Raw genomic sequence first — 17,628 nt, 5'->3', positions numbered from 1 at the left:
AGACCTGGCTAGGCCCAACTACTTGCCCCTAGCCCCTCCTCCAATGATCGGGCTATATAGATCACCGCCCCCAGGCCGGGGCGCAGAGGTACCAAGCAACCTGGGCTTAGTGGGTCCTCCTGGTCCAAGCGAGGTGAAGGGACGCCGCTCACTTTTGAGCCCCGCAGCAGCGCCGCCTCTGCAGCGGCACCACCCTCGGGTGGCTGTCCCAGAAGTCAGAAGTCGCGGGTTCGGCGCCCGCACCAGGTAGCAGTGCCTCTGCAACCTTCAGGACTGAGTCCTTTTGGTCTTCCACTCGCACCTCTCTGCCCTTCTAGCCAAGATGGTGAGCCCGACAACTTCCGAAGTGCACCCCACCATGGGGGTCAAGATCTTCTCAGCTGGCATATCCGCCTGCCTGGCAGATATCATCACCTTCCCACTGGACACAGCCAAAGTCCGGCTTCAGGTAGAGTCCCATGAAGTTGGCGAGGGTTTTAGGGGCAGAGGAACTGCTGGGGGCAGCCCTGTCGTGTCTGCTGTGATGTAACTACTCTTTCTCAGGGCAGCTCTGTCTTAGGACTGGGGACTGTAGGAAAGGAAATGGGACCCCTTTGCCCAATTACTGAAGAGTTGGGGGTTGACAGTGACCTCTACGAAGCCCTTCATGCGGCTATGGTGTCCTGAGTAGGTACGGTCCTTAGAGTACACCCCTCGGAGTTTATAAGCTTGGCACTTTTACCTTTCCTTGATTCTTTGGGGATACTGTCCATCCTGTGCTTAGGGGCTGTGGAGAGTTCCTGGGTACCTTGTCCAGATGTTTAGAGCCTGCACTGCAGCCAGCCCCAACTCTGAGATGGATAGATGATAGACTGATAAAGAGATGATAGATAGATGGATGGATAGATAGATAGATGATAGATAGATAGGTAGATAGATAGATAGACAGATGATAGATAAATAGACTGATAGATAGATAGATAGATAGATAGATAGATAGATAGATAGATGATAGACAGATGATAGATAGGCAGACAGATAGACAGACAGACAGATAGATGACAGTAGATAGATTATAGATAGAAGATAGATAGATAGATAGATAGATAGATAGATAGATAGATAGATAGACAGATGATAGATAGACAGACAGATAGACAGATAGATGACAGTAGATAGATTATAGATAGAAGATAGATAGATGATAGATAGATGATAGATAGATAGATAGATAGATAGATAGATGATAGATAGATGAGAAAGGGAGGGAAGGAAGGAGGGAGAGAGATACAATTGTAGAGTTGTATGCAGGAGAAGTTGCTGAGAAAAGCAATTTATAAAGAGCCTAACTGGCAAGCCTTGCCTAGGGCATCCCCATGGTCCTCATGTGCCAGTCTTTAGTGCTCACCAGGTACGACCACCTTCCTTAATGGACAGTCACTTCCTCTGACCTGTACCTTTCTGATTTCCAGATCCAAGGTGAAGGCCAGACCTCCAGTACCATTAGGTATAAAGGTGTCCTGGGAACCATCACCACCCTGGCAAAAACAGAAGGGTTGCCGAAACTGTACAGCGGTCTGCCTGCTGGCATTCAGAGGCAAATCAGCTTCGCCTCACTCAGGATCGGTCTCTATGATACTGTCCAAGAGTACTTCTCTTCAGGGAAAGAAAGTAAGAAGTGCTGGGGGAGTTATGCCCCAGACCACGCTCTATTCAAACATTGAAAAATGAGTGATAGGGTATTTACCTAGCATAGGCTAAGCTCTGAGTTCCATCCCAGCAGCCTCAACGCACCCAAAGTAACACAAAGTGTGGTGACATTTGTAACAAATTGGCAAAAAAGAAAATCGGTATTTGCACTGTTTCTTTTTTCCTAGGAAAAAAAGGAGATGTGCAAGCCAGCCCTTCACGTGCAGGTTTACACTGGTAAAATTCCACCGGCCAGGGAGGGGAGCTTTGTGTCTCTTCATCTAGAAAATGTAGGTAGGCTATAAAACGATGCTCAGTGCAGACTTCCCAAAACAGCAGAGTCCCATGGAAGCCTAGAGAGCTCATGTGACGTCTAAGAGAGACCACCAGGCTCCCCGAGTCTGCGTTAGTGTCCAAGTAAAACTCATCCCCACAGAAAGAACTCCCAATGTTCAGGTCTGGATGCTTCTAGATCAACGTTGCACTGTCATTTTGCCAGAGATAGAAAAAAAAAAACAGATCTACCTAGAGTAGAAAGCCCATTCCTGTAACTTTCTCCAGATGTTTTAATCAACCTCTGGGTATGTCAGACTCTAAACTAACCAGATATATTTTGGGAGTGTCCGCATTACGCTTCACCAGTTGATCTAGTAAGCTTTGTTGAGCTGTCCTGGGCGGGAAACTGGGCTAGGTTGACTGACAGTTGCCACTGTGGATGGGAACCCCAGTTCAGCTGACTGCACAACAGTGGCGTGTGCTGTGTTGAGAGGTGTGAGTGGAGAGGTGTGACCGTGCAGATTCGTGAGGAGTCGTTATCTGGATTGAGTCCTGAGAGGGCAGTGGGAGACTTCAAGGGCCAGGAGCAATGTGACGAGAAAAGTCCTTTCCAGACAAGTGAAGGCCGTGCCCAAAATCTCAGTGAGGAATTGAGCAGATACGCAGGGCCGGGGGCGGGGGGGTGAGAAGGAACAGGAGAGTCCAGAAAATCAGGAGCTGGTCACAGAGGGCCTTGCCACCATTCACTCTAAGGAGTTTGTATTCTACCCACACAGTGATGGGAAGTCGTAGGGAAAATGCTAAGCAGCTCCCCAGGTGCGGGGGCACATACCTGGAACCGCAGAACTTGGGAGGCAGAGACACGACCATCAAGAGTTCAAGGCCAGCCTAAGCTACCTAGAAAGATTTTGTCTTGAAAACTAAGGAACAGAGCTGGGGATGGAGTTCAGTAGTAGAATACTTGGCCTTTGGCTCAGTCTCCAGCGCTACAAAATGCAAGTTAAGCAAATGTCATTAGCACACTTACACTTCAGAAGATTACTTAGGCAACAGTAGAGAATATGCCTATAAAAATTGTAAGTCAGAAAGTCAGAAATGACTGTGGTATGCCCTATGGCATGCAGGGAAGCATCAGGGCACCAATCAGAGTGCTTTAAAGATATAGTTGATTAAATTTGGTGACAAACTAGAAGTTCGACTCAAAAGAAAAGTGAGAATGCAGCATGGCTTCCAAGTTTCTGGCTAAAGACGCCATTCCTTGTGGGAGATCCTAGGGTATCTGTCTTCGGGAGGAGGGGAAGTCAGTGTAGGGAGCATGGCCTGGAGAAATCCAGCCCCAGCAAAGGCAGCTGCAATCAGATAATAACACCTATTAAAAAGCTAACTGTTACATACTCAGCTCCTGACAGAGAACAAGGAGAAAAAGCACAGTCCCATCCCAACCAGAGAAGGCAGCCGCCACCAGCTCCATGTGTGTTCTGTGTGCCGAGAGCCTTAGCAAGCTGAACTCACCCACCCCGTGAGCTTGGTGTTATTATTGTCCCTGTTTTATGCACTGGAGGTAGAAGCAGAAAGACTACGGGAGGCCTTAATAAGTGAGTGTTCTTGAACTCTGGCTGTATATTTTACTATAGGACTGAATGTTGGGTTTCAGGATTCATTTAAGTCTTCTTAAATGATATCTGTCTTCAGCAACAGACTTTTCTTTTTTTTTTTAAGCATTTAGGACAAAATCTTCTTTATCCTATTTTTTAAGTCCTCTTGAACATCACTTGATGTCTTATATTAAGGCAGCTGCCCCTGCATTTCCCCTAGGACCAGGCACTTTAAGAATCAGCGTTGTCATGGATGAGGGAACCGCAGCATCTTCATCCAGGTGTCTCCTCCCACTTGGGAGATGTTGAATGACAACCTAACACAGGAAAGGGCAAAGCTCATTTCCAGAAAGGATCCAGTCACGGTTTAGACAGTCTTCATTTTGGTGGGGGGCCCTGGCTGCTTAAGTTTTCTAGCATTATTGTCTGCATTGAGCCAGTGCAGCTTCCAGACACGCTCAGTCCTGACAGAGTACTAGGGAAGAAGGAAAGACACAAGGTAAACATACTAGATCTTCAAGAAGCTCAGGCAGCCATGTGTTCACCTGGCAAGCACAAGGCCCAGAGTTCAGTCCCTGGAACTCTCTTCATTGCCCCAAATCCAGGTGCAATGGCAAACACCTGTGACCCCAGCACTCGGGGGTGAAGACAGAGAATGGGGCATGGTGACCGGCTAGGCTAGTCTGCTAAGCAAGTTGCCCATTAGAGTTCCCATCTCAAAAAAACTAAACAACAGCTGGTGTGGGAGAATTGTCTGTATTCTGTCAATCATGTTATAAATAAACGCTGATTGGCCAGGCAGGAAATATAGGCAGAAAAACCAGACAGGAAATAGAAATGATGTAATGAGAACAGGAGAATTCTGGGAAGGAGGAAGTTGATTCCTCCCAATCCTGCCCAGATCATCGAAGCAGCAGGATGTGATCTGCCCCTCTGAAAAAAGGTACTGAGCCACATGGCTAACATAGATCAGAAAAATGGGTTAATCAAGATGTGAGAGTTAGCCAGTGAGAAGCTAGAGCTAATGGCCAATCAGCTTATAATTTATAGAGAGCTATGTGTGATTTTCTTTGGGGCTAAACAGTTGTGGGGTACCGGGCGGGACAAAAACCCCAATAACAAGCAGGCCCCCATTCATGTTACAAATGGCTTCCTGAAGAATGTGGGCAGAGGTTGTCCTCTGGCACACACACGCAAGCCCGCATGCACACGCACGCACACGCACGCACACGCGCGCACACGCGCGCTCACACATACACACAGACTGATCACAAAATTTAAAGATATGTGGGTGTGTGAGGAGGGGTTCTGGATTTTCTTTTCTTGATCAATCTTTTGCTCTTCCTGGGTAGCACCTCCCACTTTGGGAAACAGGATCTCAGCTGGCTTATTGACTGGAGGTGTGGCAGTATTCATCGGACAACCTACCGAGGTCGTAAAAGTCAGACTCCAAGCACAGAGTCACTTACACGGGATCAAACCTCGCTACACAGGGACCTACAATGCTTACAGAATTATAGCCACAACAGAAAGCTTGTCAACCCTCTGGAAAGGTAACTGTCGACCAGATGGATTTTCGTAATTAGGCACCTTATCACAAACTTCATTTATTAAATGTTGTCTTGTTTTTCTCCAGGGACAACCCCTAATCTGATGAGAAATGTCATTATCAATTGTACAGAGCTGGTAACATATGATCTCATGAAGGGGGCCCTTGTGAACAACCAAATACTGGCAGGTACTTTCCGTATACAACAAACATGCCTGCACCTTCCAATCTCAGTTGGAGGTTCTAAAGCTATGGGGGGTTGAATTCCTTAATTCTAGTAGGCTTCTGTTTTCCTCTTTGGAGAGTTAAGTGTGTGTGTGTGTGTGTGTGTGTGTGTGTGTGTGTGTGTGTGTGTGTGTGTGTGTGTGAAAGAGAGAGAGAGAGAGAGAGAGAGAGAGAGAGAGAGAGAGAGTCACAATGTAGCAGCCCCTAGCTGATCTGGAACACCATATTCAAACCAGGCTGGTCACCAACCTGAAATCCTCCTGCCTCTGTCTCTCAAATGCTGGGTTAAAATGTGTCCCATCACACCTGGCAAAAAAGACCTAAAACTTAAAAGTTGTGTTGGGAAAAGTAAAAGTGAAAGGGATGTCATGGCGATGTTCTCTGTTAATACGAAGAAGCACTCGTCCCTTGGGATTCCTCTCTCAGCAGGCAGTCAAGCTCGGCTTACCTCCAGAGTTCATCACTGATTTCATCTCAATCATTTCCTGTTTCTATAGACACAGATATTCTCCTTTGATGATTTTAATTCAATTGAGCAGTATTAGATGCTCATGTATCAGGTGTGACGCCAGGTCCAAGGCACAAAAAAACCCAGGGTTATCCTAAAATAACACCCATGCAAATATACCTGCAGTCATTATGCCATTGCCCGTCAGCCATGGTTTTTTATAAAAAGTCTGTGCTTGCTTTTATATGCTCATCTGTTTATAAGACATCACGTTAACCTCCTGTTACTAATAGGTTGACAAGGGTCTCACAGGCAGCTCACAGTCTGGTGTTGACGCATTTTGCTGGTCCCTTTCAGACGACGTGCCCTGCCATTTACTGTCAGCTCTTGTGGCCGGGTTTTGCACCACCTTCCTGGCCTCTCCGGCAGATGTGGTAAAAACAAGATTCATCAACTCTCTACCAGGACAGTACCCGAGTGTACCCAGCTGTGCAATGACCATGCTCACCAAGGAAGGACCAACGGCTTTCTTCAAAGGGTAGGATATGACCTTCTGCGTCTATAAGGTTGTGTTTAAGGTGTCTGTGGACATGGGGACACTGTCTCGGCAAAACAACTGGCATTTAGTCTACCGGGCCTGGTCCATGCAATGGCCTCAAACTCTGTCTTTGCCGTCATGAATGTCTTCAATCCGCCAATCCCATCATGCCGGAAAATTAAAGCCAATTCATTATTTTTAGCGGTACTTGAAGGGAAGCAACCCCAGGCCCTTGCACGTGCCAGGCAAGCAGTCTATCGCGGAGCTATGCCTTCAGCTAATTTTAAAATTTTTCTATTAAAGCAAAACCACAGAAAATGTTGCTTGGATAATGATTACACTCGTGTCAAAAGTACGATGAAGACATAGATCATATTCCTCACAAAGTGATATTATATTATATTGAAAAGCACTTTTCTAATAAAATACAGTATGACATAGCTTTTATATATATATTTGACAACTATTACAAAGATATAACCTTTTGAATTGCAAAGCCATACCCCAAGATTTCTAAAATAAAATATGAATGTATCATGCATATTATATAAAATCCTAAGTCTATCTGTTCTTATGATATATTAATACAAATAATATACATTATAAAATTAACATAAAATGGATATACCACCTATAAACTGCTGACCACTTAATAATTGAATGTTTTGCAATTTTTTAATATTGTTTTACAAAATTTTAAATCGTTTTTAATATGGATAGTCTCGACAAATGGTGCTAAATTAAGCGAGTTGAGCTGAGCGCGGAGGCAAACACTTGTCATCCTAGAACATGGGAGGTTAAGACAATGGAGACTGCTGTGAGTTCAATACCAGCCTGAAATACAGAGTGAGTTTCAGGCCAGCCAGGGCCACGTAGCAAGACCCTGTCTCTAAGACTGAGGAGATCGGTCAGTCTGTGACGCTCTGGCCACATGCACATGGAGACTGGAATTCAGTTCCAGAACCCATGTAAAAAGCCAAGCGTAGGGGCACATGCTTGTAATCCCAGGGCTAGGCGGCAGAAGCAAGAGGTTCCCTCGTGCTTGCTGGCACCCAGGCTGGCCTAACAATTGAGCCCCATGTCTCAGGAAGAGACCTTGTCTCAAAAAAGGGTGAGGCTAGAAGGCCACGCCGAGGAACAGCCAAGGTTAACCTTTGACCGAGGAGGTGGGAAGCTAATGTTTAATGGATGAAGAGTCTGAGGAAACAAAATACCGTGGCTCTGACTCTGGTGTTTACTACACATTATACATGCACTTAATGCTACAGAAAAATACATTGAAAAATAGTTGAAATGTCATTTTTTATGTTACTTATATCTTTTCACACGAAAAAAAAAGCCATGCATCTGGGAGTGACGAGACCCCGGAAGAGTGAAAATTCACTGGGGAAGCTGAGTGTGTTGGCGTATGCGTGTAGTCCCAGCACTGGGGAGACAGCAGGAGCGCCAGTGTTGATCACTAGACGTCTGAAGCTAGCCTGATGCACAGGCCACCCGGGGTTATATAGCAAGACCACTCTCAAAACTAAAACAAAACAAATTGTAAAAACAAAGCTCATTGGAAGGTACTTTTGCAGAAAAGCCTTCTTTTAAAAAAAATAATTTTAAAAAAAGTCTATTCAGGGGCAGAAGAGACAGCTCAGTGATGAAGACTTCCAGGAGACCTGGATCCAATTCCCACAGCCATACAGTGACATAACAACCTAGTCGTTGGTAGAGGAAAGACAAACATCAAGTACTTCACCTTGGTTTTTTTTTTTTTTTTAATCATTCCTTGAGTTTTGTGAGTCACGTAAGCTGCTCATGGCACCAGGGCTTGTGGCTTTCGAGCGGCTCACGGACTGTGCCCTGTGCTCCCCCAGGTTTGTGCCTTCTTTCCTGCGACTGGCGTCCTGGAATGTCATCATGTTTGTGTGCTTCGAACAGCTGAAGAAGGAATTGATGAAGTCAAGGCAGACGGTGGACTGCACCACATAACGAGCTTGGCGAAAGCGGTGGGGTGCAGCCGTGGTTCCTGTGCTGGAGACCATGAGTAAAACCAACCAAACCAAACAAACAAACAGCTTTAGTCACTTGGCTACTTTAAAAAATCATTTCTTGTACAGAGCTTTGAAACTCCTTCTAATTTTTCTAAAGGGAAAACTAACACATACATATCATTTTTATTCTCACTGTCTTAAGGAGGAAAAGTATAGCACCCAGTACACGTGCTGGCAAAATAATGCCCACATTGAGTACTATGTTTAACAGGTCTTTTGGGGGTGGGATTGTATGACTGGGTATAAATAATTTTAATTACAGCTCAGACTGGTGTAAATGAAAACTTTACATCCATAAACACTTAAAAATGAAGTTATGAAAGAAAATATTGATGTTTCATTTTATTTATTAACCATAGTTCATAGCGAATACAATCAATAAAGTATTGCTAATTCCATCCAAAATTTGTCTTTTAGAGTCTGTAACTGGAATTAAGTGTTTGGGGTCAGTTAGAATACGGAAGTGTCCCCATAGCAAGAGAAGTTCTTTGGCATCAAAAGCACAGACTAACTTGGTTCATACGGATATCTGAAGACCGTATTTTATGGGACCTTCTAAGTGCAGATATGATATTCATTTGGTAACTAGTGTCACTGTTGGTGAACTGTGACTGTGTCTTCCCCGCAATGCCAAGATGATTAGCAGCAGTGGAGTGAGCTTTTTATTTATTTTTTCACTCCTACAAACTGAGAAGAACAGAACGAGGACACTATATTACAGTCAGGCTGTTTGAGACTCCTGGCTGTTAACTTGGTCTTCCAGTTGCTGGGTCGGAGGAAGACCACTTTGACTGAACTTAATGTTGCGATGCCCAAGGGGGTGGGAGTTGTGGGGTGGAGACAGCAGGTCAGATGTCATTTCCCAGCCGACTCCCTCCAGCAGTCTGATCCAGAAGCTAGAGAAGGGATGTTTGCACCAATCGCAACACACATATGCAAATGAAGGAGCATGTCTGAAGTAACATCATTGCAGCTCCTTTGCTAGACCACCAAGGGTCGTGCTCCTCCTCTGGCCTGTGTGATAATGGCCAGAGAGTCATTGAGTTCACCAGGACTTGTGATAGCAAAAAGTCTGATACAGAGTGCTCGGAACAGTCCTGACGCAGGCTGTGCCTTCAGGAGCTGCGGCGATCAGGGCCTTCCTTTGTGTAGCTTTGACAAGGCGTTCATGGAATTTCCAAAGCAGCTAGTATCGACAGAAGGGTAATCCCGCTATGTTTGACTGACTGTCCCCTCATTCAAAACAGCTAGAAAAGCAAGGGTGCTTACTGACCAGAGTCAACAGCCTTGCTTACTTACAGGAAAATGAACACCAGATGGCATACTCACAGCAAATATGTAAGGACCTTAATGCTAACATAATGTGGTTTTAACATTTAACATTGGCTCGCCATCCCAGGGAGAGCTGAGCTCCTTCTATATACATCTCAGGGAAAAGGACATGTTTGATCTATTTATAGTAACCACTTTCAGGGAAGTCACTCCAGAGAGGTGCAACCTGTTTGTTCTTCCAGACCAGCATTGATCTGCCCATAAGTAAGGAGTACCCTGAAGGCCAAATTGCCTCTCCAGGCCCCACACTTTTCCTGTCCCAGCACCTCAGCAGCGCAGGCCATGGATGACCTCACTAGTCCATCACTGGCATTCCTCACTTGTTAGCTGCAGGAGAATTCTGTGATGGCTTTCTCAGTGTCTTTTCCAGACTGCTCAGCTTTCACTATTTTGGTGTGCTCTGGCGTGACTCCTGTGTTCTTGGGAGCACCTCCTTTCTTAGGATCTTCTCACCTGACTTCTGTGGTCCAGGGAGCACCTCCCCTCTTAAGAACTTCTCACCTGACTCCTGTGATCCCGGGAGCACCTCCCTTCCTAGGATCTTCTCACATGACTCCTGTGTTCCCAGGAGCACCTCCCTTCTTAGGATCTTCTCACCTTACTCCTATGTTCCTGGGAGCACCTCCCCTCTTAAGAACTTCTCACCTGACTCCTATGTTCTTGGGAGCACCTCCCTTCTTAGGATCTTCTCACCTGACTCCTGTGTTCCCAGGAGCACCTCCCTTTCTAGGATCTTCTCACCTGACTCCTGTGTTCCCGGGAGCACCTCCCTTCTTAGGGTCTCCTCACCTGGAGTCACCCTTGCCTACCTGTGCATAGCATCTGAGAGCTGGCTCAGAACTTTGAGAAGTGAGGAACTGAGATGGCATATCAGTTCCTTATTTCTGTAAAGCCTCGTGGAAAACACCACTGAGAGATCAAACTCAAGTTGCATACAGTGGTGTCCTGCTTGGAACGAAGACCCTTTCTGCACCAATATGTTCCCTCTCGGTCTCCAGGGCCTGGCCAGTGTTGCCTGGCATCACCTTCCACGGGATGCAGAGCCTTTGCTTAGGTTGGCTTCTGAAGGAATCCAACACATTCTAATACCATCTTTTAAGAATAAAGAAGAAAGCATAAAGTTTCATTTCTTTGTATGCATCGTGTTTCCCCCAATGGCAGTAAGCAAAGAAGAGAACTGAGATACTAAGCCCTGGGACACAGAAAGTCAATCAGAAAATGTGTCTGACATTGTATACAGAGTGGTAAAGCAGGCTTAGGTCCTGCATTCATATCCAAAGATAGAAGCAAATTGGTGGTGGTGGCACCTGCCAGCTCACCGGGTGTCCTGGTTAGTATTTCATCTGGGAAGAGCCCCTTCAGGAGGGTGGAAGGTCCCAACCAATGATTCTTCTTTTTCACACAAATTATAAGAGTTGCCATCTGACCCTTCCTTATGTGACAAGGTAAGGTCTGCACTCTGTGGCTGAGAAATCTCATTAGCTTGCTGTTCTCTTCAAGTTTTAGCAGGGATGGATATTTTTACTGGGGAAGATGACATGTACACACAAAAGCACACAAATGAATTACTTAATAAATTATCACAAAGTAAGCCAGCAGTGACGCTCAAGGGACAGGCCCACCTCCGTCACGTGACTTTACCTTTGTGTTTAACGTTGTCTTCTTTAAGAGTAGACTCACGATGAAGGCATTCACCCTTTCAGTTGTCTAGTCTGGGAGGATTTATGTAAACTGACCCATTTGCTGGGGTGTGTGCCATCTTCTGGCTGTAGGTTTAGATACTACTGTAGGTTTAGAGCTACTCATGCAGTCTCTTGTAGCTGCAGTTCAAAGGCCGTCAGCAGTACCCAGCATCGTGTTGTAGAAATGATGAGACCTGATCCCCTCCATCTGATGGCATCTGAGCCTTCCTTTCAGGCTATATGAGTTCTTATGATTTAGGGACTCATTTCCTACTTCTGCTATGACAGATTATCACAAATTAAGTGGCTTCAAACAATACAAATTTATCCGGCGGTTCTGAAGATGAGAAATCCCCGATGCATTCATTGAGATCTGCCCTTCTTCAGGCCCCAGAGGAGAATTCTCATCCTCAAATCCTTGGCTTCTCTACCTCTTTCAATTCTCTTCTATCATTTAACGTAACACATTCCTTCGCTCACCCTCGGAAGGCTATTTCCGTCTGACACACGTGCCCTGGTGTCCGTGTGCACTCATTTGTACAGGACAGCTACCTGAGAGTCGAGCCTGTTGCTCAGAAAGCAGCGTTTGACTGCACCTCGGTGTAGGTGGTATTTTCTTGCTACTTGTCTTCGGTTTGACTCTACACTGTTCTCTGTCAATGGTTATACAGAAGTAACAAGAGCAAAACTGGAAACTTGTCTGCAGAGCTGGCTCACCCGCGAGCGCCCCAACAGTCTACCAGGACTGTGAAGTGCCCTGAAGAGCGGATGACATACACAGACTGCAGCAGGTGCCTCGCTAGCGCAATAGGTAGCGCGTCCGACTTATAAAAAGGCTTCAGCAGTTTGAGGCAAAGATGTTCCTCTGAATACAAACTGCAGGGTAACAGGGACAACTGGAGCAGGAAACCAACCAATCATTGAGTACCCTGACTCTAAACCCAGAGTCAGAGAAAGAAACACACCCTGGATTTGAGACCTGGGCCAGGAAGAGAAATCTTTATCCCTGAGCCCAGGACTAAAGACATGTACCCTGGCTCTGAAACTAGTGTCAAAGAAACACACTTTGTCCCTAGAATCAGAGCCAGTGAAAGAAATATGCCCCGGTCCTAAGATTAGAGTCAAAAAGCTAAAAAGAAACACAGTTTGACCATGAAGTCAGAGCCATCTCTGCCCCTGACCAGCTAAACTGACCAGTCCCTGAGCAGGAAAAAACTAACCAATCCCCTTTCTCCCTGGGAAAACTCCACCCCTAAGAAATCCTATATAAGCCTCTCCACCCCTTCAGTTGAGAGCTGCAGTTAATCCCTCCCTGGCAGAGGCATCAACTCTCCTGGGCTCCTCCATCCCAAATGAATCTCTTTCTCAGTAGAGTCTTGGGTGACGACCTTCATTCGCCAGTGCAGAGCTGAAGAACCTGGCTGGGATATCCCTTAAGGGACTGAGCTGAAAAACCTTGTTGAGACGCTCCCAGAGCAGAATGGAAGAACCTTGCTAGGATGCTTCTTAAAGGGGCTGAGCAAGGCCAGCACCAGAGCCAGAGGAGATTGCTACATTTCTGCAGGGACTTCCCCTAGCAGAGAGTTTGCAGAAGAAACATCTTGGGCTGGAGAAGAAGCAGACCGCTCTGCTAAGACGCTCAGTAAGGGAGCAGAGCAGAACTCAGCTGTAGCAGCTCTCCAGGAGAGGAGCAGGATCCCTATATCCTGCAGGGAGACCATCCCCCACCGCACCCCAGCTTAGGTAGCCTGGCTTCCCGATAGTCAGGACACCTTTCCTCCAGTGCTGAGCTGTCCATTGCAGCTCCAGCCTCCAGAGCTGTCCTGTTGCGGCTCCACCCCTCCAGAGCTGTCCTATTGCGGCTCCACCCCTCCAGAGCTGTCCTGTTGCGGCTCCACCCCTCCAGAGCTGTCCTATTGCGGCTCCACCCCTCCAGAGCTGTCCTATTGCGGCTCCACCCCTCCAGAGCTGTCCTGTTGCGGCTCTAAGCATATCCTGGCTTCCCGATAACTCAGGCTATCCCAATACCACTACTGGACCACATTCCCCTACACAGACCATGAAAGGAAAAATGCTTTACAGATTGCATTCTATCTATAAAATTAATATGAAGAGAAAATATTTTCCAATCCATGAATACAGTCTATATCCCCAGTTCTGTTTTTAACGTAGCATGGCACACAGCATTTGGTCTGTTTATTCTTAGGTGCTTCTCTTAGGATTTCCATTGCTGTAATAAAGCACTGAACAAAAGAAACTTAGGGGGAAGGGTTTATTTCATCTTACACTTACTGGGAACAGTACCGCACTGAGGAAAGTCAAGGCAGAAACCTGGAGGCTGGAAGTGGAAGAGGGCACTGAGGAACACTGTTTACTGGCGTGACCATCCTGGTTTCTCGTTTTCTTATACCCACCTGCCCAGGGGTGACATCACAACGAGCTTGGGCCCTCCCACATCAATCATCAAGAAAAGGACCTACCGGCTCATCTATAGGCCAATCCTATGGCAGCATTTTCTCGATTAAGATTGTTTTCTTCCTAGATGCCCCTCCCTTGTCCAGCTGATCTGAAGCTGGCCTGCATAGCATTGGGTATTTTTAGATACTAGAGACATTTATGCATATTTTTCAGCTGCTTTTGGGTGGCATAGTAAAATGTAATTTTTGAAATCTTGACTTCATTTACTTGAGTCATTTCTGCATTTTTTTTTTGCTCTTTTCTGTTTGTATGCTTGATATTCTGACAGATTTAACTGTTAGACACATGGGCACCATGTACTTCTTTTGATACACATTTCACTTGCTTTTTGAGGCAGAATCATATTCTGTAGTCCCAGGAGTCCTCAGACTCTAGAGGCCCTACTGCCTTAGCTTTCTAAGTACTCTGGAGTACACTGGTGAGCCACCAGGCCTGCTTTTCATATTGATTTTATTAGCAACTTTGCCAACTCTTTATAGTTTATATAGCAATTTAAAAAAAAATTTACCTTTGGGGTTAAAGAGCTGGCTCAGGGGTTAAGAGCACTGGCTGCTCTTCCAGAGGTCCTGAGTTCAATTCCCAGCTACCACATAGTAGCTCACAACCATCTATAATGAAATCTGATGCCCTCTTTTGTTATAAAGGTGTGCATGCAGATAGAGCTCTCATATATAAAACGAATAAATAAACTTTAAAGAATTTTTCTTTGCACATTTGCATGACTTTTGAACAGTGGCTTGTGACTTTCTATCATTTGTCCTCGGGCACCGTCTTTAGAGGCACACAGCAAATCTCCACGGGGCTCCCATTGATTACAGAGAGCATTTCCCTGCTGCATCCACACTAGGCTTGACCGTGTGATATGCTGTGCCCAGGGGCACACACTGTGAGCAGCAGGAATATGTTTGAACAATTGGACTTGTTACTGTGTTCCTGAAATCATTGTTAAGGATATGCCTCAGATTAGTTCCAGAAGAATCGAAACCAAAACTGTTCCAAAAATGGTGGTACTGACTTAAAGCAAGAGGATCCTGGAACCATCAGAGCTGACTAGCTAGTCGACTGGTGTAGAGAGCCGCATGGAGTCACACCTGATGGCTATGTGTAGAGAGCTGCGTGGAGTCACACCTGATGGTGCTGGCTCCCGCCCTCCGCAATCCCGAAAGCGAGTGCTCTCTGTGATAATCAACTCCTAATATCAACTAGGCCTGACTTATGCTATTATCATGCAATGATTGTCAGCTGCTTGCATATGCTTGGACCTATGGGCAGTGCCCACCTGGCAATCCAGGATTGGAAGCCCAGGCCTACTTAAGGGCTGGGAGAGGTTTGCCCAGGGAGAGAGGAAAAGAGGAAAAGAGAGAGAGAAATTTTACAATTGTCAAAAGGTCCTGAATAAAACTGCAGTGAGAAGAGCTCCGGTGGTCGCGTCTTCCTTGCTGGACGAGGGGGCCGTGACAGACTGGCATGAGTAAAGGCTTTAGGTGTACCGCCAGGTAGTTTCGTTTCGTAGCTGACTGCTAGACAACACTTGTGACACCAGATGACCTACACAAATTGTGATAGAGGCAGTTCTTTTAATTTGATCCATTTTACAATTTATCATACTTGTGTGTTTTACAAAATGGAGATAATCACTATTAACATTTGGGATTAATAATTTTATAACTTCATTACGTTTTGTGTTGTGTTGTGTGTGCACTATGGATACACTAACCCCACGGCAGCACGTGGAGGTCGGTGTGTATGCACATGGGTACACTAACCTCACGGCAGCACGTGGAGGTCGGTGTGTATGCACATGGGTACACTAGCCCCACGGCAGCTTGTGGAGGTCAGGGACAACTTGTCAGAAGGTCTCTCCCACCCTGTGCATCTGGGAATCAACCCTATCGGCAAGCTTAGTGGGAGGAGCCTTTACCCTCTGACCCACCTCACCAGTCTTAGAGGGAGGAGCCTTTACCATCTAATCCAGTTCACCGCCCTTACGTTTTTGAATATACTTATTTTATGTGTATGGGTATTTTCTGCATATATGACTGTGCATTGTGTGCATACAGTGACACAAGAGGTGCTGAGTTCCTTGGAACTGGGATGGTTGTGAGCCATGGTGTAGGTAATGGGAGTCAAACCAGTATCCTCTGAAAGAAAGTAGTGCCCTTAACACTGAGCCATCTCCCCAGCCTCCCTGATTTTTGTTTGTTGTTTGTTTGAACACAAAGGGGTACTGAACTCCTGTCAGGTGCTTTACCGCCTCTAAGACCATCACACAGCTCTCTCTCAAATACTAACATGACAAATTACACTGGTTTAATCCTGAGTATAAACTGAACTTATCCATTAACATATTAAACATCATCTACATGTAAGTCTGTATGTCATTTTTTTTAAAAATATTTAGTATATTTTAAAGTTGTTTGCTAGCATTTAGTTTAGGATTATTGCATCTAACATATTTCATATAATTTATCTTTTTCACACTGTTCTTTGGGGCATCAAGATTAGCGCAGCCTCATGATTTGCAGACTCTGCACTATTTGCAGCAGTTTTTAATTAATATTATTTTGAAAGTATTAAATTCACCAATCAAGCAAATTTTTAATAGAAAGTTTAATTACTTTGTTGATAGTTAAGCTTAAAGGTTCTAGGACTATCATTTCCATTTTGTATTTTTGGTAAGTTACAGTTTTAAAGAAATTTTTGTATTTCACCTAAGTTTTAAATTTGACAAAATTATTCTTCATATATTTTCATTTGACTATTTGTAGAATCTGTAGTATGCTTCATATTTCATTCTTGGCATTATTTTCTTTCCTGTTATTCTTAGTCTCAACAGTTTATCAGCATTTGTGCTTAAAAAGCAGAAACATTTTAACAACTGTTGGTCCTGAAGCACAAGCCCAGCCAATAGCAACCTAAGACTGCATTTGGTTTGGGCAACACACACACACACACACACACACACACACACACACACACAAATGCACCTGGCAATCCTAGCAACCCAGGATCCTCACCTGCATCCAGCTGCATGCACGCCCCACCAAACAATGCAGTAAATTCCTCCTTCCCTTAGTTACCACTCAGAGTCTAGTCCATGTACCCACAGTCACCTCCAGGGAAGGGGAAAGCGGTGATCTGGCCTAGACTTGTTTTGCGTGCATGTATAATAGGGCTGTGTCCTCTAAACAACGTTCATATATGGTTCCATGAATGTTCGTGGAAGTGTTTTGGGAAGGACTAGGAGGTGTGTCCTTGTTGGAGGGGGCGTGTCACTGGGGGCAGGCTGTGAGGTTTCAAAAGCCCTCACCACCCCCAATCAGCTCTCTTTCCCTTGTGCTCGTGGATAAGACATACCCTCTCGGTGGCTACTGCTCCAGTGCCATGCCTGCCTGCCGCCTACTGCCATGCTCTCTGCCATGCGGATCACGGACTCACTCTGAAACTGTAAGCGAGCCCTCAACAAAATGCCTTCCTTTATAAGTTGCCTTGGTCACGGTGTCTCTTCACAGCAACAGAACAGTGACTAGGACAGTATGCTTAACATTGGTGCTTTAAGGGAACAGTACACACAGTGAGCAAAGGCTTCTGGAATCTAAGTCTGTCAGTCAAGAGAAAAGCACACAAACTCCACCCCTTAGCCAGCTGGCTTTTCTTTCTAAGAATCTGTAAAAAAGGAGCCTTAGGCAATAACCCAAAGCCCTCCAGTACTGTTCTGAAGAAAGTACCTTTCAATTTTTATACCTGTGTGCACCTTTATCTATTCTTGAGTAAGATGCCAAGAACCTGGAAACAGCT

At 45.5% G+C, this 17,628-nt stretch overlaps 1 protein-coding gene across 1 annotated transcript; it reads left to right on the top strand.

The window, feature by feature from the left end:
- Positions 1–322: 322 nt before the first annotated feature.
- Positions 323–8,276, top strand: Ucp1 (uncoupling protein 1). The gene is made up of 6 exons (XM_057754155.1): positions 323–448; positions 1,452–1,650; positions 4,892–5,092; positions 5,176–5,277; positions 6,119–6,299; positions 8,162–8,276. The coding sequence occupies exons 1-6, from the start codon at positions 323–325 to the stop codon at positions 8,274–8,276; spliced, it is 924 nt and encodes a 307-aa protein (XP_057610138.1).
- Positions 8,277–17,628: the final 9,352 nt, after the last annotated feature.

This window comes from Chionomys nivalis, chromosome 21, assembly GCF_950005125.1.
Source record: "Chionomys nivalis chromosome 21, mChiNiv1.1, whole genome shotgun sequence".
Classification (NCBI taxonomy): Eukaryota; Metazoa; Chordata; class Mammalia; order Rodentia; family Cricetidae; genus Chionomys; species Chionomys nivalis.
Note: the sequence above shows the minus strand (reverse complement) of the source record. Positions and strands in the feature narration are given on the sequence as shown.